A 27,411-nucleotide genomic window follows, 5' to 3' on the forward strand; every position below is an offset into this window, starting at 1 on the left:
AGGAAGGGGAAGGTGGCCATATGACCCAAGACGTGTCTTTCCAGGATGACGTTTGGATCATATATATTATGGCGACAATATCCATGGGAAGACACTGTAGAAGAGAGTTTCCAACTGTAGTTTTCTGCATAGAATCATTTCCTCAGGTGCCCAGCGGTTTGAAGAATGCATATCCTGGAGCAATGGCCATTGGGCTCCAGCAGCGGCTATCGGTTTCTCACCAGGTCCAAACCATGTTTATATGATGGCGCTAACTACTCTTGTTTTTATTGCCATAAATGTTACTCTTCTTCAGTGGCAATGTCTTGAGCCTGTAGAAGGAAACCCTTCACTGTGCCACCAGGGTTAACAGAGGGCAGGGGACAGTCTCAGGCTGGAAAAAATGAGTATTTAGAACTGCTTGCTTGGTGGCAGCTTCAGCAAGCTGATTTCCTTTAGCTTCCATCATCTTAGGACTGCAATCACCTGGTGTTTCAACAACTGCTAACCCTTTTGACAATTGTATAGCATTTAATAACTCTGCAACCAATTCTCCATTTCTTATGGGCTGTTCAGAAGAGGTTAAAAGCCTTCACTGTTGCCACAACATTCCAAATTTCTGGTTCGGGGGCAAAACTTTTAAAGGTGTGTGGAAGGGGTCAAACGGCTGGTAGTGGGGGTAGGTGTAGAACAGCACAGTCAGCTCCAATAATCCTCGTGAGACTGATCCTGAGATGGTCTGCTCAGGGTCACCTTGTTGGTTTTAGGCACAATTAATCTTCTACCCCAGGATAAATCTGCCCCACCTCCTGAAGCCCAGTACCTGGAATTCTTAAGAAAGCTAGATGAGTTTTCTCTTAGCTAGATAGTCCCCTTCTGTAGCTCTAGGACATTCCACGGTCAGTAAGAAAGGAAACTGAATGTATGTTCTAAAATCTGTGCTGCTCTGGATGGAGCAGCTTATGTTAAGGGTTCACCTGTAGCGTGAGAAAGTAAAGAATCGGCATAAAATAGAAGGAAAGCATGGGCAGCTTTCCAAAGAATATGTGAAAGAGGTTTCAATACACAAAACAGCTGAAAAATTCAAACAACAAAATTAGTCACAGAATCTTGGATTTTAACCAAAGAATACAATAGATGTCTATGAGTCCATAGTGATAGTAATCAAAGATTGAAGAGAGAAAGCATGAGATGAATGACAAAATCTCCCTTAAGGAATAATTCCATATTAGTTATGTAGGTATCCCTTCTTTCAAGGGTCTCTCCTACACAACTTGAACGTTTCTAGTAAGAATTCAGTAGAGTGAACATTTATTCACTTTCATGGATGTGCAATTTTATGTCCAGCTAGAGTATGGTCTGCACTTGTGGACAGGGGAGACCTTCAAGGTTGACTTTGGATGTAAAAATGAGATTTTAGACAAAAAACATCAAATAGATATTCCATGAGAGAAAAAACTGTTACGTTTTACTGCATCTAAATTAAAAACTTTTTTTTCTGCAAAAGATTCTGTTCAGTGAGTCAAAGGACAAGACACATTCAGGCGGGTCATATTTTCTTTGTTTTCTTTTCGTCTTTTCTTTCTATCTTTATTGGAATATAATAGCTTTACACTGTTGTGCCAGTTTCTGATGTACAAAAAAGCGAATCAGCTGTATTTAAGCACACATTCCCGTAACCCCTCCCTCTTGAGCCTCCCTCCTGAGCATCCCTCCCACCTTCCCTATCCCACCCCGCTAGGTCATCGGAAATGTTCAAGTTGATCTCCCTGTGTTAGGCAGTCGCTTCCCACTAGCTATCTATTTTACATTTGGTAGTTTATAAAAGTCAATACTCCTCTTCCACTTTGTTCCAGCTTCCCCTTCTCCACATCCCCAGGTCCTCAAGTCTCTTCTCTACCTCTGCATCCTTATTATTCCTCTACCACTGATATCATCATTACCATTTTTTTAAATTCCATACATATGTGTTAGTATACGATATTTGTTCTTCTCTTTCTGACATACTTCACTCTGTATGACAGACTCTGTGTCCATCTGCCTCACTACAAATCACACAATTTCATTCCTTTTTATTGCTTAGTAATATTGCATTGTCTACATGTGCCACATCTTCTTTATCCATTCATGTGTCGATGGGCATTTAGGTTGCTTCCATGACCTGGCTATTGTAAATAGTGCTGCAATGAACATCATGTTACATGTTTCTTTTTGGATTATGGTTTTATCAGGATATATGCCCAGTAGTGGGATTGCTGGGTCGTAAGGTATTTCTATTTTTAGGTTTTCAAGGCACCTCCATAGCATTTTCCATAGTGGCTGCATCAATTTTCTTTCCCACCGACAGTGCAGGAGGGTTCCCTTTTCTCCTCATCCTCTCCATCATTTATTGTCCCTAGATTTTTGATGATGGCCAGTCTGACTGGTGTGAGGTGATACACATTGTAGTTTTGATTTGCATTTCTCTAATGATGCATGATGTGGAGCGTCTTTTCATGTGCTTGTTGGCCATCATTATGTCTTCTTTGGAGAAATCCCTGATTAAGCCTTCTACCCCCTTTTGAATTGCTTTGTTGTTGTTTTTTTATAATGAGCTGCATGAGCTGCTTATATATTTTGGAGACTAATTTTTTGTCTGTGGCTTCACTGGCAAATATTTTCTCCCTCTCCGTGGGTTGTCTTTTCATCATATTTACGGTTTCCTTTGCTTTGCAAAAACTGTTAAGATTCATAAGATCCCATTTGTTTATTTTTGTTTTTATTTCCCTTACTCTAGGAGGTGGATCAAGAATTATCTTGCCACAATTTACGTCATAGAGTGTTCTACCTATGTCTTCCTCTAAGAGCTTCACAGTGTCAGGACTTCCATTTATGTCTTTGATCCATTTTGAGTTTATTTTTGTGTATGGTGTTAGGGAGTGTTCTAACATCATTCTTTTACAAGTAGCTGTCCAGTAGTCTCAGCACCACTTATAGAAGAGGCTGTCTTTTCTCCATTGCATATTTTTTTCCTCTTTTGTCCATGATAAGGTGACCATATGGACATGGGGTTATCTCTGGGCTTTCTATCCCATTCCATTGACCTATATTTCTGTTTTTGTGCCAGTGCCATACTGTCTCGATTACTGTAGCTTTCTAGTATCATCTGAAGTCGGGCATTTTAATTCCTCCAGCTCCATTGTTTTCCTCTCAAGATTGCTTTGGTTATTTGGAGTCTTATGTGTTTCCATATAAATTGTATATTTTTTGTTCCAGTTCTGTGAAAAATGCCATTGGTATTTTGACAGGGATGGCATTGAGTCTGTACATTGTCTTGCGTACTATAGTCATTATCACAATGTTGATTCTCCCAAGCCAAGAACATGGTATATCTCCCCATTTGTTTATTTCCTCTTTGGTTTCTTTCATCACTGTGTTATAATTTTCTGCATGCAGGTATTTTGTGACATACCATATTAACAAATGAAGGATAAAACCATATGATTATCTCAATAGATGCAGAAAAAGCATTTGAAAACTTCAACACCCATTTATGATAAAACCTCTCCAGAATGTGGGCCTAGAGGGAACCTACCTCAACCTAATAAAGGCATTGCATGTCAAAAACCCACAGCCGACATCATCCTCAATGGTGAAAAACTGAAAGCATCTCCTCTAAGATCAGGAAGAAGACAAGTGTGCCCACTCTCACCACTATTATTCAACATAGTTTTGGAAGTTTAGCCACAGAAATCAAAGAAGATAAGGAAGTAGATGGAATCCAAATTGGAAGAGAAGTAAAACTGTCACTGTTTGCAGATGACATGATACTCTATATAGAAAACCCTAAAGATGCTACCAGAAGACGTTGAGAGTTAATCCCAGAATTTGGGCAAGTTGCAGGATGCAACCAGAATGCACAGAAATCTCTTGCTTTCCTATAAACCAATAATGAAAAATCAGATAGAGAAATTAAGGAAACATGCCCATTTACCATTGCAACAAACAGAATAAAACACCAAGGAATAAACCTACCTAGGGAGGACATATTTTCAAATCTCTGTTTGTCCTCTGACTAACAAGGACACACATGGGAGAAAAGAAAACGAGGACACCAATTTCGAGGGAGGAGTAAAGATGGTGGAAGAGGAAGATGTGAAATTTGTCACTCCTCAGAAACACATCCACAAAGGCATCAAATCCCACAGAGCACCTGCTGAACGTTAGCAGTAGACTTTGGACACCTAAAAGAATGAGAGAAAGAAGAAAAGAGGAATCAAAAAAGAGACCAGAACCCTGGTTGGGAAGTTGATGGTGAGGAGAGATCCCCACATTAAGAAAGACTCCTTCATGGGGGGGAACCAGCTGGGACAGAAGTAGAAGGAGAAATTCAGGAGATCAAAAGAGAATGCAGCAGACGGTCTGTGGAAGGCAAGGCAAAGTAAGAACCGCATGCGTGATCTGAATTGTGATCAGTCCTGCTCAGAACTCGCATTCCAGCCTGAATCATGAGTCGCCTGTTGGGAAGGGGAGCTGGGTGCTGGAAAGTGGGGTTTGGAGCACAGCTCTTGGCTGTGAAAAGACAGCCTGAAGGCACTGGAGCAGGGTGTGCCACAACTGGGAAAGTCTGTGGAAAAAGCCCGAGACACCATAGCAAAGCTTCTCATGCAAGAGGTTAGTAGCTAATTCTAGAACCTGCAGGGACAGCTGGTCTACCAGTAGGCAGAGCTGAGAGTTCATTATGAAGAAGGAACAATATGTTCAAAATTGTTTTAGGTCTGTATTGCAATATAATAGCTTTGCAGTGTTTGTCCATTTTCTGCTGTACAGCAAAGTGAATCATCTGTATTTATACATATATCCTCATATCCCCTCCCTCCCATGTGTCCTTCCCACCCTCCCTATCCCAGGCCTCTAAGTCACCACCAATCTTCGAGTTGGTCTCCCTGTGTTATGCAGTAACTTCCCACTAGCTCTCTTTTTTAACATTTCGTAGTGTATATATGTCAATGCTTCTCTCTCATTTCAGCCCAGCTCCTCCCCCCACCACAACCCATATCCTCAAGTCCATTCTCTACATCTGTATCTTTATTTTTGCCCTTGTCACTAGGTTCATCAGTGCCGTTGCTTTAGATTCCATATATATGAGTTAGCACACGGTATTTGTTTTTCTCTTTCTGGCTTCCTTTGCTCTGTATAACAGACTCAAGATCCATCCATGTCTCTACCAATGTCCCGATTTCATTCCTTTCTATGGCTGAGTAATATCCCATTGTATATATGTGCCACATCTTCCTTATCCATTCATCTGTTGATGGCAATTTAGGTTGCATCCATGTCCTGCTTTTGTAAATAGTGCTGCAATGAACATTGGGGTGCATGAGTCTTTTTTGGATGATGGTTTTCTCAGGGTATATGCCCAGTAGTGGGATTGCTGGGTTATGTGGTAGTTCTATTTTTAGTTTTTCAAGACACCTCCATACTGTTTTCCATAGTGCCAAGTGTATCCGTTTCCATTCCCACCAATAGTGGAGGAAGTTTCCCTTTCCTCCACACCCTCTCCAGCATTTATTGTTCCTCGATGATGGCCATTCTGATCAGTGTGATGTGATACCTCATTGTGTCTTTGACATGCATTTCTCTAATGATGAGTGATGCTGAGCATCTTTTCATGTGATTGTTGGCCATCTCCATGTCTTTTTTGGACAAATGTCTATTTAGGTCTTTTGCCCTTTTTAGGATTGGGTTATTTGCTATTTTGATATTGAGCCACATGTGATGCTTTTATATGCTGAAGATTAACCCTTTGTCATTTGTTTCATTGACAGATATTTTCTCCCATTCTGAGGGTTGTCTTCTTGTCTTGTTTATGTTTTATTGTACAGTGCAAAAGCTTTTAACTTTCATTAGGTCCCATTTGTTTATTTTTGATTTTATTTCCATTATTCTAGGAGGTGGGTCAAAAAGAATCTTGCTTTGATTTATGTCATTGACTGTTCTGCCTATGTTTTCCTTTTCTTCACCTCTTAATAAAACCACTGTGATATTTTGAAACGGCTCAATTTAGACAAGATTTAGACAATGGAAAATCTGCATGTCTAACTGCAAGTGACTCTCTTTCTGTAATACTGAGATAGTTTTCTCCTTTCTTTCAAAAACCATCACAGTGACTGTGTAAGCACAGAAGCATGGGTCCAGAGATGTTCCCCAGGGACAACTGCTCTATGGAGAGGAAGCCCCAATTCCTGACAGGAAAGCAGCCTTTAACTACCATCTGCACCTGCTCCTGGGGCTGAAGGCAAAATTGTTGAGCCATATGTGCTGCCCCAGGGAGGGGTGCCGAGAACCCCCTGCATCTGCCCTCCTGTCTCCCTGCAGGAGGTGTGTGTCTGGGCTCACACTGAGGTCCCCGCACTGTGTCTCTCACACAGGAAGACACGGCCATGTCCTCAGCTCTCAGGCTGCTCATTTGCAGAGTCACCATGTTCTTGGCATTGTCCCTGGAGATGGTGAATCGGCCCTTCGCAGAGTCTGCACATTTAGTGTGACTACCATCACCACTAATGGCTGTGACCATCTCCAGACCCTTCCCTGGAGCGTGGCGGACCCAGTTCCCGGCATACTCAGCAACGGTGAATCCAGAAGCTGCACAGGAGGTTCTCAGAGACCCCCACCGCAGGCTGCACAAAGCCTCCGCCAGAGTCCACCAGCTGCTCCTCACATTTGACACCTGCAAACACGGAGACATCCGGGTAAGGACATTGTCACACATCCACTGATTCCCCCACTCACATCCACTGACATCCTCAGTATCTTTTGTTCTCCATAAATCATCTTGTAAAATAACTAGAGAAACCAAAGAAAGCCTAAAATCATAGAAATGTGAAAAGCATGGCACTAATCTTTTTCATGATGGATGTTGAAACCAATAAAGAGACTGTGATACTCTTCACTTACCTCAAATGGGTGTGTGTGTGTGTGTGTGTGTGTGTGTGTGTGTGTGTGTCTTGGGTGATTCAAGGAACCAGCCGCTCTGTAGATGTCCCTGAATGACCAGGAAACCACAGTATGTATTGTGGGTGTTAATAAAAGCTGCACTTGTGGAATCTGTGAGTAATGGGGGTCACTGGACGTGCAAGGCTGTTTGACTCTGGCATTAGCGTCTACAACACTGTATGCCACATAAACCAACTGTTCTGTGCAGGTGACGGAAAGGAGGGTCTGTCACTTCCTTCCGCATCTACCAAAGCAAAAACATTAATAATGTTTGAAAATCTCCTGTACCTTCTCATGACTTTCAACAGTTTCGAGATTTAGACTCACCGGGAAAATAATTGTGAGCCCCAGTGCTGTTTTGAGATTCTCTGAGAAAAAGAAAAAGAAAGCAAAAATAAAGACTTAGCTCCTTAGGTTAATTTGTCTGTGTCTGTGTCGGTGCATCCACTTCCAAGTCGACCTATGTGTTTCTGTGTGTGCACACATGTATAAAATCAACATTCCGTCAACAAAAAAATTTAAATGAAAATACACACACCTTTATGAGTGTGACTTAAACCACAACAATGAGACATTAGGACAGAGAAGAGGGTCTCTGGTGGAGCTCCTGGGCAGGAAGAGGAAGCCCACGGTCTGACAAGCATCCCTCCCCGCCTGCCCCTTGCACCTGCTCCTGTGCTCAGCTTTGTACTCCGTGGGTCCTGAGCACCCCCTGCTGGGGATGGGCCCTGTGCAGGGAGGTTTATGTCGGGGCTCACACGGACTTCCCATCACTGTGCCTCTTGCACAGTAATAGACGGCCTTGTCCCCGGGGGTCACGCTGCTCAGTGACATGGAGACTTGGCTCTTGGAGGTGTCACTGGTGATGCTGAGCTGGGACTTCAGGGCTGAGTTATAATATGCGCTTCCACCACTAACCATCACACCAAGCCACTCCAGGCCCTTTCCTGGAGTCTGGCGGACCCAGCCTACACCATAGCTGGTTAATGAGAATCCGGAGACCGTGCAGGTGAGGGAGAGGGTCTGCGAGGGCTTCACCAGGCTGGGCCCCGACTCCTGCAGCTGCACCTGGGACAGGACACCTGTGGAAAGAGAGAAGCATCGGTGACTCCTGGGCTTAGAGGCAGCTTCCCCATGTGTTCCTGTCTGAATCCCCGAGACACTCACCTCTGGGAGCTGACAGCAGAAAGAGGAAGAACCACAGTGGATTCATCTTCTTGCAGATGAGATTCACGCCTCCCAGAAAATCTCCTCAAGCTGGAGGAGAAGCCTGTGTTTATGGGAACTGGTGCTTTGTTTTTACCTGGTGGCCTAAGGGGAGATTTGCATATGGGAGGGACCTTTGTATAAAAAGCAGAAAGTAGTGAAGGGAGGTCCCTGTGTCTGGGGCTCCCCCTGTGAGCGGTGTTCTGACTGTGCCCTCAGAGAACTCATCCCCACTTGGTCCCCTCCCCATGCCCGGGGGCCTCTTTGTCCAGGAATGAAGTGATGCTGAACGGCTGGTCAGGAATTCAGCTGTGGTCCAACTTCAATTGTAGATTTTGGGAATAGTCTTTAATCCCATGGAGGTTTTTATCTTCACTTATCAAATACCCACCACACACTCAGGGTCCCATAATTAGACACAAACTCTTATGTTTTGCTTCCTGTGTTCACTAATATTCATTTCCTGGATATGCAAACACTGGAGACAGACCCTATATGTAATCACTAGCTGGATAATGTTGAATGTTTGGTTCGCAATATATTGAGTTTCTCACTCAATGTCGGTGAAATTTTCTTCACCTGAAACAGCTTAAATAGTATCATGAGTTGCTCTGGAGGTGGATTTTGACATAAAAATTAAACATACACTTAGTTTTGTGGACAAGCTGGTCATGTCTGCTGAGATGGACATCTTCCCAGCACTGCTGACTTGCCCAGTAGCCTGTCCTGTGTTTTTCCTGTGCACAGCAGAGTGTCTGCAGGAACACCGGGAACCTCAGGACCCCCTCCTTGTGGGTGGACACTGAGGAACCCCAAGGCTACCAAAGACTAAGAACGGACACTCCTGCAACGTCCTCAACCCTCCCATATGATGGGCTTGTGGCCTGGTCACCCTGCACAGGCTCACTCTTCCTAGATGTGATTATTTCTTACTCTCTGTGTCACTGACAGTGACATGAGAGCTCAGCTCACATAGTCCCCACCACACTGGGTGAGGGAGCAGGCATGATGCTTGGAAGTGAACCTTTACCGTGAATGTCTTCCAGCGGGTGAGGGTGTCATGGTCAGAGGAAATCTCCCATCCCAGGAAGCAGGTTCCCCTGAAAACTCACCTGAGAGCAGCTTTCCTGAGTCCTGGGTCCCTGAGTTCTGGGACGGATCCTGAGGTCACATGAGTACATAGAGCTGGAGAGCAGAGCACAGCTCCATCCTGTCTTTCAGTGGGCACTGAGGGTGCGGCCTCAGCACCAGCATCTCAGTCTGCAAGGATGTAAGTTGGGGACCAGATAGTCACAGCGTGTCTGAACTGTATAGTGTGTTTGCCAGGGGTGTGGGATGCTGTCATCAGTATCATCCGTGGTGTCATCTCTCCTGGGACCAAAAGTCCAAGGTGAGAACCCATCTCTGACTGACACCCTTGTTCATGTAACACTGTCTCCACTCCTGTCCTGAGATGTCACACCTGTGGGTCTGGGGCAGCTCAGCTCTTCCTCGGCCCGGTGATCTCACTGACTGATGTAGAAGCAGCTGTCTGTCAAATGCTCCTGCCTCCATACTATTTCATGAACAGAGTCCCATATTGCTTCTACCTTTACAATAATATTAAGAGAGTATCTTAAATCATAAATAACCTGCCTGCCTCAATGTAGATGATAAGAGAGTCAACTAGAACAGGATGAACAAGTGTCACAGGACAAGCCTGGACCCTCTGATCTGGACCTGAAAAGTGAACCGAGATGCTGTGGGATGGGGGAGGGGAAGGGCTGGCATCCGACACCTAGAACCAGGTGAGCCCATTATTCTGCAGGTGGAATCAGGGCCTGCATTGGAGCAAATGTCCCAGCACCTGACCTGGCCTTCATTAGCTGTGGATCGGAGGAGACCCTTACACGTTCATGGTCACATGGATGGAAACACAGCAGGTGTCTTTATGTCTCATTGGGTGGGGTGGACTGTTAGGATCTATTTACCCCAGGAGAAACATGTTAGGTCACCAGCATGTAAAAACCTTATTTTGCCCTTTGTGGAGATAATTGAACACAATTGTACGTGGCGACCAAAATATATTGTAATGCTGGAGGGAATATCCTCTACAGGTGACCCGTGGGTGATGTTGAAAAGAAGTGTTGAGATTTCCGCCATATTTCTGTCGAAGTTACCAGTGATGGTCTCACCAAGAAGGCCTGACCAGGCTGATGTGGGGAGGAGGAGAGACGATGATGGGCTTCATGGGGACCACGTGGACAGTACCCTCTGACGGCCTGTGTATTTCCCCTTGGGATGCTGCAGAGCCTAAGCTAAGAACGGGGTGTGGACGTCAGGAGGTTTAAAGCCAGGTGTTCAAGGATATTGAGGGTCTTTGTAGGAATCATTGAGGAAAGAAGAAGCAGGAACTGTATTTGGAAAGCAGCGGTGCCCCCAGGTGATGTGAGATGAGTTGTCCAGGATGTTACTGGATGTACAGGGATTCGTTATGCTCACAGTTCATCCTGCAGCTCCACTGGGAATCCAGGTTGAAGCAAGAGGGATGCAGATGAAACTCCCTTATGAGGACAGAGCGTGGTGTCTAAAATTTAGTAGTTATAAGCCAGGCTATGGAAATGTGTTAATGAATTGTAATTGTCAATCCCTGCTCTGGGGCAACAGAAATGTAAACTAATACTAATTATTTTACAAAAAGCATTGCTGTTGTTTCCAGCCATGGCTACAACCATGGAATCATTCATAACTGCCACCCACAGACCCAGGTCCATCACAGGTAAAGTCAGGGTTAGAACATGGGGATGCTATCGGATGAGATTTCACCCTCCCACCCGGGATCGGGGTCTCTGTGGACGTGCAGCAGAGTTCTCACCAGTGAGACAGGAGGTGGGGTGTGTTGGACATTTCTGTTTTTCCAGAAGAGCATCTCTGAAGCAATCCCCGTCCACTTACCCACTCCATCCTCGTGTCTGAAAGAAGCCTTCGCGTCTACCGTCACATGTTCACACATACACTTCCCAATGGTTTAGGCAGTGAAAGTTCACTTAACCTCCCTTTTCGCTGAAGTTGAAACACTAAACGATTGAGAAGCAAGAAAGTGAAATCACATATATTTGAAATTTATCCGAAGACAAGACACAGATTGGAAGAAAATACCTGCAAAAGACATATCTATGTTATTTGAATGTTATCTAAAATATAAAGTAGTCTTAATCTCAACACTAAGAAAACAAGAGTTTTAAAATATAGTGCAAAATTTTTAGCAGACACCTCACCAAAAAGACACACAGGTTGCAAATAAGGCTATGGAAGAACTTATATCACAGTGAAATACAAATAAATACAAGGGCAGACCCCTGCAGAATCACCAGAGTGGCCCAAACCCAGACACTGAGGACATGAAACCTTAGGAGGCTATGGAGCAGCAGGGGGTCTGTTCACTGCTGTTGGGGATGTGAAACGGGTGCACCTTGGGGGACACTTTGGTTGCTCCTTCCAAACGTAAACATACCCTTGTGTTTCAGGAATAGTGCTCCTTTGTATGCAATTGAAAGATCACAAAACTTAGGTCCAGCTACAAACCTGCACATGATGCACATGATGTTTACTTAGCCTTATTCATATTTTCTGAAAACAGGAAAAAAAAAAAACCCACAAGATGTCGTGTCATAGGTGAATGGCTTTATAAACTGTTCACATCCAGACAATGGGCACTGCAATGCCACACAGATTGGGAAGAACCATCCAAGGGTGAGATAGAAATGCAAAATAGAGATGCCAGAGGGACAACACTGGTAAGATGAGGTCAGGAACGGGAAAGTGGCCGTGAGCAAGGAGGCTCCTAAGAGGCTGTGCCAAGTGAGGCTGAAGGGAAGACAGCTTGGGATTGTCAGGAGGGAAATCTCCTCCTCTGCCCCTCCTGGATTCTCGGGGACGAACTGATAATAAAAGTGACAAATACAGATTAAGAGGAGAAAAGAAATAAATTTTGACCGTGGGCATGGACGTGTCATAGAAACAGATCTAGCAGTGCCCAAAGCAGGCAGCTTTTATATTTTTAGACAAAGATCCCATATTTGTGAGGAATTCACAGGAGGAAGAAATGCATGCTTTGGGCACTAAATGAGCGAAGGACCTAAGTAGAGGGTGGGGGTGGGGCAGGGCATTAAACAAGGAGCAAGGTTTGTTCACAGAGGCTTCCAGGCCCAAATTCCTCACATCTGGTGATGAGAGTGTCCTTCTGTAACAGAAAGAGGGTCCAGCTGTTGGATGCTCGAAACCCAAGAAAGAGGCAAAGTTGGTGGAAAGGAAAGCTTGCTTTATTTTGGATGCCTGCAGCTGGGAGGGGGACGGGCTTCTGTCCATAGGACACCCCACCCCCCCGCCTTTAAACCGTGGGCAAGGGTTTTAAAGACTGAAGGAGGGGCTACGTGCAGACACAGCACAGTCAGCTGTGACAGTCATCCTGAAATTGGTCCTGCTCTGTTCTGATCAACGTCACCTTGATTGTTGTAAGGACAGTTACCCTTTAGTTTCAGGGTTGGTGTGTCCCCATTTCCTTGAGGACAGTTCTTGGAATTGTAGCAGTTTGTGTCACGGCTACAGTCTGGTCATCACGTAGTTAACTTCTTCCTCCTGGTGGGAGTTTCAGTGGCTGTAAGAAAGCTCATAGGATGTGGACCAGAAAATTATCTGTAGCCCTGGAGAAGGAAGGAAAGGTCCTTGATTTCCTTAATAACTAAACCATCATTATTTAGTCTTGTTGGACAGTTTTCCCTTCATTCTGCATTTTCTCACTTCTCTGATTACACTTATTCTTTGGCTAAAGTTTTTCCACAGAAAAAAGGCAGGCAGAGGACCTGGGGTGGAGCACAGTTTCACTTCCTCCTCCAGATGCAGGGAGAACACCTCTCATTTGAGAGATTATTTCTTGTTCCAGGGAGACAGGGATGAAGGTCAGAGTGTCCCTCTGCCTTGGCTCTTTCTGAAGTCACTTTAATTCAGAGCAAAGAGTCCTCCATGGAAGAACATTTGGGATGCCCTACCCTGGGCCCCAGGACTCAGTATCTGTTTTATTATTTTGTTCCTAAATATGCACACCAAGCAGGTGATGTATGTGTCAGTTTACCTGCATGTTGCAGAAGTGAAGCTAGACCGCAGCCTGGACTTGGTCGGGAGGTGCTGGGGAGCTCACATCAGGGCACAGGGAGCCCTCCTGTTGGGGTCCACATTGACTCCCCCTCAGTGTGAATCTTGCACAGTAATACTTGGCCTTGTACTTGGTGGTCACATTGTTTAGATACAGGGAGACATGGTCCTTGCACTTGTCTCTGGAGATGGAGATGCTACTCATGACAGATGGGCTGTAGTAAGAGCTGCCACCAGTTTTTACACATCCCCTCCATTCCAGCCTCTTCCCTGGAGGCTGGTGGATTCACCCCAATCATATACACCAGCGATGGAGAAACATTCACACTCAATGTTTCTCAGCTAGCTACCTCCCTTCTCATGTGGTCCTCACTTCACAGACATTCCTGGAAGATTCTTGTTTATAAGAGAAAGTGTGGCCACCACAATTCTGCAAGACATGAGATGAGGTTAATTTTAACTTTGTGCTCCTGACAGGAGGTGATATACCTATCGGTGAAGATCTAGTAATTTCTGCACAGTTTCTGACACAGACATCCACCTCAGTGACCTGCGGAGCAAATTACATGAGAACAAACATAAGTACCAGAGAGTTTGTGAATTATTGACCTAAACCAAATGGATTGCTAGTTATTTCTTTATATGAATGGGTTTATTGGAAATCAACAAAGACGTGCAGTTTGGGTCTGCAGCCATGGTGAGCCACATGCAAATTCCCAGCAATAACGTAGAGGCAAACACGCTTATAAAAGGGAAAAGGAAGCTTTGAGGGTGACAGCAATCCCAGAGTCCATGGGTGTCATTGGCTGAGCTGTGACAGTCTCTCATGGGCTGAGTTCTTGCCGGGAAAAAAGAGGCAGCATCCTTCTTCTCTTGGTGTAAATTATCATTGTCGGGTAGGAGAGCTCCCCCTTCCGGCCTCCTAACGGGATGTAATTGAGGTTTTTGTTCCTTTTAGTTTCACATTTCCCCCTTTTGATCCAGATTACTCTCTGAAAGCATCACTGATCAATAGTCAGGTTTTCCAGCTTCGGGGGCTTTTTGTTTCTCAATGCCACTAAGGGCCTTTCCTGGTTGTACTATCCCAGGTCAAAAAAATTGCACACATTAGAAACCTTTTGGTGAAGTTCCAGTCTTTTCTGACACAATGTATGTTGGTTATATTGGTATGGTGAGAAAAATTACAACTAACAGGCTTCTAGACATACAGCCAATGAAAGTTTTGATATATGCTTTGTATGTTTTACATCTATCAGTTATCTATGGGTAAACTATCACTGCACAGGACATGCTGAGATACTTATTATCTATACAAGTACAGGTGGGAAGATGAAAACATTAAAACAATCAAGTCAGCTTTGTCCCAGCCTGGGGACTCAGGTCGAGCACAGAGAGACCTGGCCCCAGGTTCCACAATCCATGCAGACCATGCAGCATCCCTCCCCAGTCCCGGGTCTCTGCCAAGCTCCCGCCTTCAAACCCTGCCAAATGTCCTCTGGGGCGCACCACAACTCCAGTGATACACTGACATTAATTTCCAAACATACCACATTGTTCCTGCTATTCAGGTGAAAGGCATTGTGTGAAACAGGAGTGGGTTGGACTCTTCAGAATATCAGGAATTGCAGATTCTTGTGACATACAAGAATCTTTGAGGGAAGATTGGATGTTGAAAACAAGAGCTATTCAGGCTCTTAAATGTTTATAAATTGTGAAATATATATATGTATATATATAAAATGTATGTAATAATACAAGCTTTTAAACTTGCATTATTAGTTATTAGACATTTAATATCTTGTGTAGTAACTCGTATTTAAAAACACGTGGTCATGAAGAAGTATTTCTGTGTAGCTGGTCCTTAAATAGTTGGAGGAACAGGGACACCCCTGACTCTGTGAAAAATGATTCAAGTTCAGGGACAAGAAAGTTCCCTGGAATCACTGTGGATGAGTCTTTCCGTGTCGGCAACCATCCGGTGGAGAATTCAGAGACAACCCCTCCATGTCCTCCTCTGCACCTGCTCCAGAATAGGGGCCCTGGCTTTCCTGGTGGTCCTCTGCATTTTCTGCTGAGAGTGAGCCCTCCTTGGTGGTCCCGCACACCCCCGCAGGCCTCCTTGTCCAGCTGCTGGGGCTCTGTGTCTGGAATCCCACTGATTTCCCCTCACTCTGTGTAGCTCACGAACACATGGTGGGTCCTCAGACATAACAGAGCCGGGCGTCACAGGGAACTGGTTCTCTGCTGTGTCTCTGCAGACAGACACTAATGTTTGCAGGGATACTATATACACTGTGTTGTGGCCAGTCCCCAAACACCCCAGTCACTTCAGTCTTTCCCCTGGGGGGTGAGGGATGCAGTCCCAGCAGTCAGCACTGTCTGTGATGCAGCGTCCAGAGACTGAACAGGGAGGGAGAGGGTCTCCCAGAGTCTTGGGCTCGCACCTGCACCAGCACCTGGGACAGGACACCTGGGGAAGGAGAAACAATGGACACCCACTTCACAGCCGTCACCCCGTAATTCCACCTTTCTCAGAGCCAGGAGATGCTCACAGATGAGAGGTGCCAGCAAGAGAAGGAATGACCAGAAGGATTTCATGTTGTTTGGGACTAAATTTTTGACTTTCAGAGAACTATGACATTGAAGACAAGATGCCTGACTGTGAATTTGGACAAGGACCGCTTAACCACACTTTAATCAGGCTTCTTGAAGTGCTTTCCTCAACTAGGTCTTGACTTCTAGGGTTTGGGTCCATCTTTGCCTAGTTTTATCAAGAAATCTGCTAAGTCAGGTTAGAGAGAATTCCTATACTTGAAATGGAATCACCCTCAATATCTGATCCCATTCAGCAAACCTGCTGTCTCCCAGGTGATGTCTGACTCCCATGGCCTCCCCTCCCTTTAGCAAGAATTCTCCGGAGCCGGAATCGCCTGCACTTGAAGTCTCCTCATCGTCGAGTTCCATCCAGTCCAGCTCACCATCTTCTTGGACATAAACCTCCATTTTACCACCTGTGTTTGGAATTAAGCCTAGTTTCCAAGGCTGCCTCAAATACCAAAAGTGAGACTGCATTCCTTCTACAAACATAATGTTTGTATTTGTAACATCAATATCAAGCTTACCACCGTGACTATGTAATTCACGCCCCAAAGAACTTTATCTGTCATAGACATTTTCCACGTCAGTCAGAACACAGCACTTTGGGCTTAGAGACACTAGCCTGTACTTCAGACCTACACATGGGGCCAGTTTAAGGGAGGACATTGTCAACTCATAGCACAAAAATGCAAAAACTATGTCAGTAAATTGATCACAAGAGGCTGACTTATTGGGAGTTGAAGCAAGAAGAAAGAGGCTTGATTGACCTCAGGAGGGAAGGTGTGTGTGCTGGGTGGTTCAAGTGCTGGCCACATTGTAAACGTCCATGTGAGACTGTAAATGCAACAGCTGCGTCCTTTAGGGCTTCAGATAGATTGCACTGAGTGTGTGAATTTACAAACATGGACTCCCTGTGTGATGAGGGTCACTGCATGTCTTACCATCGCGTGGAGCTTCTCAGGACGTTCACCAGGTTGGAGGATTTCAGACTCACCTTGAGAATTATGGTGTTGCCAGAGCTCCTTCCAGAAGTAGAAAAAGTATGCTAAATTTCTGAGTAAAACTGATATTTTCTGAAAGCAACATAAACCACAGCAATGAAAGATTAGAATATAAATGAAGGTGTGTAGTAGAGCTGGTGGTCAGGAAAAGCAGCCCAGGGATTCTAACCAGAAATCCCCTCCCAGCCCCCCTGCACCTGCTCCTGGGCTCAGCCCTGTGCTGGGGGGTTCCTGAGCCCCCCTGGTGGGGATGGGCCCTGTGCAGGGAGGTTTGTGTCTGGGCTCACACGGACTTCCCCTCACTGTGCCTCTTGCTCAGTAATACACGGCCGTGTCCTCAGGGGTCACAGAGCTCAGGTGCAAGGAGATCTGGTTCTTGGACGTGTCTCTGGAGATGGAGGTGCGGCTCTTGAGGGATGGGCTGTAGCCAGTGCTTCCACTGTAACTTATGCCTCCCATACATTGGAATCCCTTCCCTGGTGTCTGACGGATCTAGCTCCCATAGTAACTAGTGATGGAGACTCCAGAGACAGCACAGATGAGGGAGAGGGTCTGCAAGGGCTTCACCAGTCCTGGGCCCGACTCCTGCAGTGTCACATCAGACAGCACACCTGGGCACAGGGAGAATCCGTCGTTGTTAGTCACCTGTCGTCACAACCATCCCCACACCCCCATGCCCTGCACCTGAGACCCTCACCTTGGGGAGCTGTCACCAGGCAGAGGAGAAGACCCCACAGCCTCATCTTCTTCAGGATCACAGCTCTGCCTTCCCAGAGACCTCACACCTGTCTGATGAGAGAGCTGTGAGCTGGCACAGCCCAAGCCTGGATTTTACAGTAGAGAATGGAGGCAAATTTGCATGTGGCGGAGCCCTGCTCTTATAAGTGGGGATGGAGGGAGGTCACGCTCCCTGTGGTCTTTCTGTGCCTGGGTGAGGTCTCTTTCCTGCCAGTCACTCAATATGTGAATCTGGGTTAGGGCAGCAACTGGTTTATGAGATACACTGAAATCAGGTTAAAACAGGACAAGACTTCCTAAGCAAAAGAATAAATGCTGGACGATTTCAAATCTCATGCGTTTTTCTAGTAGATATTAAAGCGGTTAGCATTTGTTCAGATGGTTTCTAAAAACCAGCACATTTATATATCTGCAAGTGTCAAAACTTCATATGTATATTTTCATAATTAATTTGTGTATACTGGCTTAAAATTCTCACAGTATAAGGAACGGTCCTTTGCAGTATATATATTTTTGATTTAACTACCTACAACCTTACTGTAATCTGAATAACTACATCCCAAGCAGAGGAAGGTGCAGGCAGGGAGGACCCTTGATTACTGATGTTGGAAGTTTTATTATTCTGTCTATGATGCGCTGTGCAAAGTCCTCTCTTATGCCAGCTCATAGCATGTTGCAGAGGACCCAATTTAATCACACCAGAAATAATCACACTTTTATATAAAGAAAACTTTGAAACTAAAGAAGTGACATTGCCCCTGTGTCACCCAGCCTCTTTCAGTGCTGACATGATTATGACAGAAAGTTAACCAACTTGCTGCCTTTGTCTCCTGTTATATGCGAAGCCGGAGTTCAGGGAGGGAAAATGAAGAGGGTTCATAGCATACGTTTGCTCATAATAATGTCACCTATGAACCTGACAGGAGCCCCTGATTCCCCAGCCTCCCTCTGCCCTGCTCCTGGGGCCCAGCCCTGAAGTACGAAGGTCCAGGGCTCCCCCCATAGTATATGAAGTTCTTAATACACTATGAACACCATCTTTTGTCAGATATATGATTTGGAAGAACGTTCTCCCAGTGCACATTTGTCTGTTCATTTCCTGAATGGTGTCTTTGGTGAGACACACGTTTTTAATGTTAACAGAGTCTAGTTTATAAGTAATTTCTAGAATGAATCATTTTCTGATGTTTTAACTAAAACTCCTCAAAAACGGCCAAGCTCTATTATCCACGGGATGGAAACCCCTGACCTGCAGACAGAGGCACTAACACTGGCAGAGCCGAGCTGGTAAGACTCCCGTCGCAAGATAGACGGGGAAGCACGGATACACCTGACTCCACGAAACAACGTCCCACGTTCAGAGGCAGGGACGCTCCCTGGAATCACGACGGATGGAGCCTTTGGGGGAGGCAAGGGTCCCGTGGGGAGACCCCAGCTTCTGAGAGGAAGCCCCCCGGGACATCCCCTGCACCTGCCCTGAAACTGGTCCTCTTGTTGCCTGGTGACCTGCGCGCCCCCTGGTGGCGGGAGTGGCCCCTGCAAGGAGGGGGTGTCTGGATGCACCCTGACCTCTCCCTGTCCTCCTGGGGCAGGAACGCAGGGCTGAGTCCTGGGTCCTCACGCGGCGGAGCTGCGAGGAGCCCTGAGTCTGTGATGTGTCCCTGGAGGTGGAGAGGCCTTTTGGAGAGACAGGATGCACCCTGTGCTTCCCAGAACTGAAGCCCCCAGTCCGTCCAGCCCTGTCTCTGGGGCTGAGGGATCCAGTCCCAGCAGTCAGCACTGTCTGTGATGGAGGAATAGAGGCAGAACAGGGGAGGCAGAGGGTCTTCCATAGTCCAGGGACCGCCACAAGCACCAGCACCTGGGACAGGTCACCAGGGGAAGGAGAAACCATGAGATAGCCACTCAGAGCCGTTACCAGGTAATTCCACCTTCCTCAGAGCCAGGAGATGCTCACAGCTGGGAGATGGAAGTCAGAGGAGGAACAGTCAGAAGGTTTTCATGTGTTTTAGATTCTGTCTTTCTCTTCACGTTCTGGACGAGATTTATATTGGAAACATGAATATCAATCTCACAGCCCATGGCCATATAGCTGATGCCTGAATGAAGCTGACCTATCACATATATCTTCTCCTAAGTCCAGTCACGACCGTTTCTGCGTAGGGACACTACACTGTTCTTCAGCACTGTGCCTGGGGTCACGTTCAACAATTGCCCCAAATCACAGAAATGTGTAAAGCATAGCACTAAGTTGGCCCAGAAATGTGCTCATTTTCATGACAGGAGTTGAAACAAAGAAAGAGCGTATCACCTTCACTGACCTCAGATGGGGATGTGTGTGTGTGTGTGTGTGTGTGTGTGTCTTGGGTGATTCAAGGAACCGGTCACACTGTACATGTCCCTGAATGACCAGGAAATGACGTATGTATTGTGGGTGGTAATAAAAGCTGCACGTGTGGAATCTGTAATGAGGGTCACTGCACCTGCAGTGCTGGGTGACTGTGGCATTAGAGCCTACAGCACTGCATGCCGCAGACACCAACTGCTCTGTGCAGGTGACGGAAAGATGGAGGGTCTGTCTCTTCCTTCCACATCCACCAAAGCAAAAACATTAATAATCTTTAAAAATCTCCTGCACCTTCTCAAGACCTTCAACAGTTTCAACATTTACACTCACTGTGAAAATAATTGTGAGCCCCAGTGTTGTTTTCAGAGTATTTGAGAAAAAGAAAAAGAAAGCAAAAATAAAGACTTCGCTCCTTAGGATAATGTGTCGGTAATTCTGTGTGTGTCTGTGCGTGTGTGCCAGTGTCTCTGTGTGTGTGCAAACGTGTAAAAAATCAACTGAATGTCAATAAAAAATTTAAATGAAAATACACACACACACAATTTTCTGAGCATGACATAAACCACAACAATGAGACATTAGGACAGAGAAGAGGGTCTCTGGTGGAGCTCCTGGGCAGGGAGAGGAAGCCCAGGCTTTGACAAGTATCTCTCCAGCCTCCCCCCTGCACCTGCTCCTGGGCTCAGCTTTGTACTCAGTGGGTCCTGAGCGGCCCCTGCTGGGGATGAGCTCTGGTGCAGGGAGGTTTGTGTCTGGGCTCACAGGGACTTCGCATCACTGTGCATCTTGCACAGAAATAGACGGCCGTGTCCTCGGGGGTCACGCTGCTCAGTGACATGGAGACTTGGCTCTTGGAGGTGTCCCTGGTGATGCTGAGCCGGGACTTCAGGGCTGAGTTATAATATGCGCTTCCACCGCTAGCCATAGCACCAAGACACTCCAGCCCCTTTCCTGGAGCCTGGCGGACCCAGCATACAGCATTGCTGGTAATTGAGAATCCGGAGACCGTGCAGGTGAGGGAGAGGGTCTGCGAGGGCTTCACCAGGCTGGGCCCCGACTCCTGCAGCTGCACCTGGGACAGGACACCTGTGGACAGAGAGAAGCACCGGTGACTCCTGGGCTCAGAGGCAGCTCCCCCGTGTGTTCCTGTCTGAATCCCCGAGACACTCACCTCTGGGAGCTGACAGCAGAAAGAGGAAGAACCACAGTGGATTCATCTTCTTGCAGATGAGATTCACGCCTCCCAGAAAATCTCCTCAAGCTGGAGGAGAAGCCTGCATTTATGGGAACTGGTGCTTTGTTTTTACCTGGTGGCCTAAGGGGAGATTTGCATATGGGAGGGACCTTTGTATAAAAAGCAGAAAGTAGTGAAGGGAGGTCCCTGTGTCTGGGGCTCCCCCTGTGAGCGGTGTTCTGACTGTGCCCTCAGAGAACTCTGTCCCCACCTGGTCCCCCTCCCCGTGCCTGGAGGTCTCTTTGTCCAGGAATCAATTTATGCTGAAGGGCTGGTCAGGAAATCAGCTGTGGTCCAACTTCAATTATTAATTTTGGGAATAGTCTTTAATCCCATGGAGGTTTTTATCTTCACTTATCAAATACCCACCACACACTCAGGGTCCCATAGATAGGTACAAACTCTTATGTTTTGCTTCCTATGGTAGCTAATGTTTGTTTCCTTGATACGCAAATATTGGAGACCCAACCTATATGTAATCGTTAGTTGGAAAAATTGAATGTTTAATTCACAACTTCTTTAGTGTCTCACTTAATGTAGGTGAGCATTTCTCCATCTGAAACAGCTTAAATATTATCCCCAGCTGCTCTAGAGGTCGAATTTTACATAACAATTAAACATACACTTAGTTTTGTGAACAAAGTGGTCATTTCTGCTGAGATGACATCTTCCCAGCACTGCTGACTTGGCCAGTAGACTGTCCTGTGTTTTTCCTGTGCACAACTGAGTGTATGAGCACCGGGGACCTCAAGACAGCCCTCTTGTGAGTGGACATGGAGGAACCCCAAGGCAACCAAGGAATTAGAACAGACACTCCTGGAAGCTCCGCAGCCCTCCCATATGCTGGGCTTGTGGCCTGGTCACCGTGCACAGACTCACTCCTCCTTGCAGTGATTATTTCTTACTCTCTGTGTTGCTGACAGTGACATGGGAGCTCAGCTCACATAGTCCCCACCACCCTGGGTGAGAGAACAGGCATGATGCTTGGAAGTGATCCTTCAGAGTGAATGGCTTGCAGAGGGTGAGGGCGTCATGTGTCAGAGGAAATCACCCACCTCAGGAAGCAGGTTCCCCTGAAAAATCTACCTGAGAGCAGCTTTCCCGAGTCCTGGGTCCCTGAGTCCTGAGACGGAGCCTGAGATCATGTGAGTATGTATAGCTGGAGAGCAGAGCACAGCTCCATCCCGTCTCCCTGTGGGCACTTAAGATGTGATCTCAGTATCTGCATCTCAGTCTGGAAGCATGTGAATTGGGGATCAAAAAGTAACAGAATGTCTGAACTGTATAGTGGGTTTGCCAGGGGTGCGGGATGCTGTCATCAGTGTCATCCGTGGTGTCATCTCCCCTTGGACCAGAAAGTGCAATGTGAGTCCCCATCTCTGAGTGACACCCTTGTACATGTGACACTGGCTCCACTCCTGCCCTGAGATGTCACACTTGTGATTCTGCGGCAGTTAAACACTCCCTCAGGACAGCAATCTCACCTGTACACTGACTGATGTAGAACCTGCTGTCTGTGAGATGCCCTTTCCTCCATAGTATTTCATGAGCTGAGACCCATATTGCTTTTATCATATCAATAATATCACTAGAGTAAATTAAATAATAAATAACCTGCCTGCCTGAATGTAGATAATAGGAGAGTCAGCTAGAGCAGGATGAACAAGAGTCACAGGACAAGCCTAGAGCCTCTCGTCTGGACCTGAAAAGTGAGCCGAGATGCTGCAGGATGGGGGAGGAGAGGGGCTGGCAGACAACGCCTAGAACCAGGTGAGCCCATTATTCCCCAGGTGGAATCAGGAGCTGGACTGGAACAGATGCCCGCACCTGACCTGGCCTTCATGAGCTGGTGGGGGCAGGAGTCCCTGGCTAATTCACATTCATATAGAAGGAAATACAAGGGTGAGCCAAAAATTATCCACCCTCTGGCTCTAAAGTTTATTTTAATTAACATTTAGCAAAGACAAGTACATCATTTTTTGACATCATCTCCTTGCTTTTCTATATACTTTGTCCATCCGTCAACAAGCTTTCGTATTCCTTCATTAAAGAATGTTTTAGGCTGAGATGTGAGCCACGAATGCACCACTGTGTTCACTTCATGAAAAGTGAACCTTCGTCCTCGCAGGGCTGCTTTCAGGGAACAAAACCGGGTAAAGTCTGATGGAGCAGGATCCAGAGTATGGGGATGATGTTTTTGTTTTGATTTGTTTTGTTTTTTGTTATGGTTTGGTTTGTTTTGTTTTCTTGATTTCCTTAAATTCAAATTATACAGATATATATATATATATATATATATATATATATATATATATATATTTTAAACCTCTTTATTGGAATATAATTGCTTTACACTCTTGTACCAGCTTATGAATTACACCAATGTCAATCAGCTGTATTTATACACATATCCGCAATTTTCCTCCCTCCCACAACGCCCCCCCACCCTCCCTGTCCTGGCTCTCTAAGGTATCACCCGTTATTGAGTTGATCTCCCTTTGTTATACAGAAACTCTCCACCGGCTCTTTTACAGTTAGTAGTGTAAATGTGTCTGTGCTACTCTCTCACTTCATCCCAGCTTCCCCTTTGCCCCCTGTGCCCCCAAACTTATGTCCTCCATTCCATTCTCTGTATCTGCATCCTTATTCTTGTCTTGTCACAGCGGTCATCAACACCATCTTTGTTTTTTTTTTTTTTGATTCCGTATATGTGAGTTAGCATACAATATTTGTCTTTCTCTTTCTGGCTTACTTCACTCTGTATGACAGACTCTAAGTCTATCCACCTCATTACATATAGCTCCATTTCATTCCTTTTTATAGCTGAGTAATAGTCCATTGTATATATATATGCCACATCTTCTTTATCCATTCATTTGTTGATGGGCATTTAGGTTGTTTCCATGTCTTGGCTATTGTAAATAGGGCTGCAATAAACATTATGGTACATGTTTCTTTTCGGATTATGGTTTTCTCTGGGTATATGCCCAGTAGAGGGATTACTGGGTCATATGGTAGTTCTATTTGTAGTTTTTTAAGGAACCTCCAAACTGTGTTCCATAGTGGCTGTACCAACTTACATTCCCACCCACAGTGAAGGAGAGTTCCCTTTTCTCCACACCCTGTCCAATATTTGTTGTTTTTAGATTTTGTGATGATGGCCATTCTGACCGGTGTGAGGTGGTACCTCATTGTGGCTTTGACTTGCATTTCCCTAATGATTAGTGATGTAGAGCATCTTTTCATGTGTTTGTTGGCCACCTGTCTGTCTTCTTGGAGAAATGTCTATTTAGGTCTTCTACCCATTTGTGGATTGGATTATTTGCTTTTTTGGTATTAAGCTGCATGAGCTGCTTGTATATTTTGGAGGTTGATCCTTTGTCCATTGCTTCATTGGTAAGTATCTTTTCCCATTCTGAGGGTTGTCTTCTTGTCTTGTTTATGGTTTCTTTGGCTGTGCAAAAGCTTTTAACTTTCATTAGGTCCCATTTGTTTATTTTTGATTTTATTTCCATGATTCTAGGAGGTGGGTCGAAAAGAATCTTGCTTTGATTTATGTCACAGAGTGTTGTGCCTATGTTTTCCTCTTGTTCAACTCAAGAAATCCACTGTGATACTTTTGCAATGGCTGAATGTGGAGGAGATTTAGACAAGGGAAAATCTGCATCTCTAACTGTGACTCTCTGCCTTTCATACTGAGACATTTGTTTCCTTTATTTCAAAAACCATCACGGTGAATGTGTAAGCACAGGAGCATGGGTCCAGAGATGTTCCCCAGGGAGAACTGCTCTATGGAGAGGAAGCCCCAGCTCCTGACAGGAAACCAGCCCTTAAATACCATCTGCACCTGCTCCTGTGGCTGAAGGCAAAACTATTGAATCCTATGTGCTGCCCCAAGGAGGTGTGCTGAGCACCTCCTGCGTCCCCCCTCCTGTCTCCCTGCAGGAGGTGTGTGTCTGGGCTCACACAGACGTCCCCGCACTGTGTCTCTCACACGGGAATACACGGCCGTGTCCTCGGCTCTCAGGCTGTTCATTTGCGGAGGCACCACGCTCTTGGTATTGTCCCTGGAGATGGTGAACCAGCCCTTCACAGAATCTGCATAGTGTGTGCTACCACCACTATTAATGCATGAGACCCACTGCAGCCCCTTCCCTGGAGCCTGGTGGACCCAGTTCATCCAGGAGCTACTAATGGTGAATCCAGAGGCTGCACATGAGGGTCTCAGAGTCTCCCCAGGCGGCACCAAGCCTCCCCCAGACTCCACCAGCTGCTCCTCACACTGGACCCCTGCAAACACAGAGACCTCCTGCTCAGGACACTGTCACTCATCCACTCTTTTCCTCAATCATATCCACTCACATCTTCAGTATCTCTTGTTCTCCATAAATCATCTTGTAAAATAACAGCAAGCACAACCCAGCTCAGCCCAAATTCCATGATGTGTCATCTGAGTTCAGTCCTGATCCCTGGCTGAGAGCACCTGGGAATCCTGGGGCTGGGGCTGCTCTCCCAGAGCTGCAGGGTCAGGCCCGGGCTGGTTTTCATCAGCAGAGGGAGGACCTTATTTGCATGTCCTCTGATGATACAGCAATCGTGGGGGTGGTCTCTTTAGAGAGGACCGTGTCTGAGAGCAGACGTGTGCATTCCAGCTGATTTTGGAGGCACAGATACAATTTTCTGGATGAATAACTACAAGCAGAAGTACAGATGGACTGGGGTACATTTTCAAGATCTCATATGTAGTGAGGGTAGCCCCAGCATCTGAGCCTATGCTCTTTGCCACTGAACCCGATTGCTCTCAGAACCCACGTCAAGCCACAAGAAGAGGTACCCAGTGAGGAATGCAGAACCCTCTCCGTGTAATGAGATTGGGTCTTCCTTTGCTGTATTTATTATTGAGTGTTTTCCTAGAGGATGTGTAGAGGAACAAGGCGCATGCAGGTACATTGGTGTCTGACATTCAAGTGACACCATCTGGGTCTCTAAAGCTCCTTCCCTGTACATGTATTTGGTTATTTGTAGTGTCGAGTTCTAACTGACATATAAGAATGTGCACATATTTACCATGTATATTTTTTAAGTATTGGCATGTGTGTACAGCATGGAAACATCACAGACACCAAACTAGTGACTCCATCCTTCACCCCAAAATCTTTCCCGTTGCTCCTCTGTAATTCTTCCCTCCCACTCCACCCCCTTCCCACCCTGTCCCAGGAAATGTGTGTGTGTTGTGTTTGAATCAGGCAGGCACTGGTTTTAGTGCTGAGTTGTATCCAATGTGTGAATGTTCCTCATTTACTTTTGTGCTCACCTTTGATGGTGTCTGCATGTTCCCTGTGACTGGCTACATATGTATAGATGCTACACAGGGAACCCCCACCCTCCCATCCCCTTTTCCCCCATGAACGTTCTGTCTCCAGTAAGGGGTGTGAACTGAGAACACCTCGGATGGTCACAACAAAGACACAGACTCAGGAAAAGGAAGCTCAGCCATAGGATGTAGATGCCTCACCTGTCCCCACACCTACCCCACACCAACAGGGGTCTTCTACAAAAGAGGGCAAGAAATCAAGGAAAGACATGCATCTCCCTCCTGCTTTATGAAAACTCTAGGGAATCTCCAAGTAAACAAAGGACACAAAAGCAAGGACATCAGAGGAAAATCTAGCTCACACTATGGCTTGTCTTTCATCCCCTTTGCCTAGAGTTTGAAAGAGACAAGGTTTGAAATTTTAATCCCAATGTCTCAACATTTCTTTCATGACTCATGACTTTGCATCATCTCACTAGTTTATGACATTTCATTTTTCTTTTCAAACCTATGAGAGCTCTGTAATCTCCTCTCACCCCCTGCCATTCCTGTTGAGACTCATTAGTGAGCCTCACGGTGTCTGGCACTTGGCGGAGGAGCTGGGAAGAGTGAGAGGGGTTCTAAGTGCTTGGAGCTCGTGGTCTAGGACAGCCTTAGTGAGAAATGCACGGTAGGAAATACAGGTCAATGTTGAGATTGGTTTCCTGGGACAATCAACGGACAGGAGAGGGTGGGCAGGGCTCAGGTCTCTGTCCAGCAGGTTCTCATTATCTTTGTGGATTCTCTGCATGGAAGTTGATATATTAGAACACGGCCCCCGAAACTGCTTTCAGAGCCCTGCCCAGAAGCTGCCCCAGCAGTGCTAGGATGGGAATATGTCCCTTTGCTT

The 27,411-nt window shown here is 46.0% G+C and overlaps 1 protein-coding gene and 1 pseudogene across 1 annotated transcript; both read right to left on the reverse strand.

The window, feature by feature from the left end:
• Nucleotides 1-1,079: 1,079 nt before the first annotated feature.
• LOC130852025 (immunoglobulin epsilon heavy chain-like) lies at nt 1,080-8,183 on the reverse strand. Its single transcript, XM_057732661.1, is given in 5 exon segments — nt 1,080-1,159; nt 6,379-6,628; nt 6,630-6,715; nt 7,713-8,036; nt 8,122-8,183. Coding segments are annotated over 5 exon segments (786 nt in total). The 5' UTR covers nt 8,168-8,183.
• Nucleotides 8,184-15,659: 7,476 nt separating this feature from the next.
• Nucleotides 15,660-21,233, reverse strand: LOC130852026 (uncharacterized; annotated as a pseudogene).
• Between the last annotated feature and the right edge of the window lie 6,178 nt (nt 21,234-27,411).

Source organism: Hippopotamus amphibius, chromosome 4 (assembly GCF_030028045.1).
Source record: "Hippopotamus amphibius kiboko isolate mHipAmp2 chromosome 4, mHipAmp2.hap2, whole genome shotgun sequence".
In the NCBI taxonomy this organism is placed as follows: Eukaryota; Metazoa; Chordata; class Mammalia; order Artiodactyla; family Hippopotamidae; genus Hippopotamus; species Hippopotamus amphibius.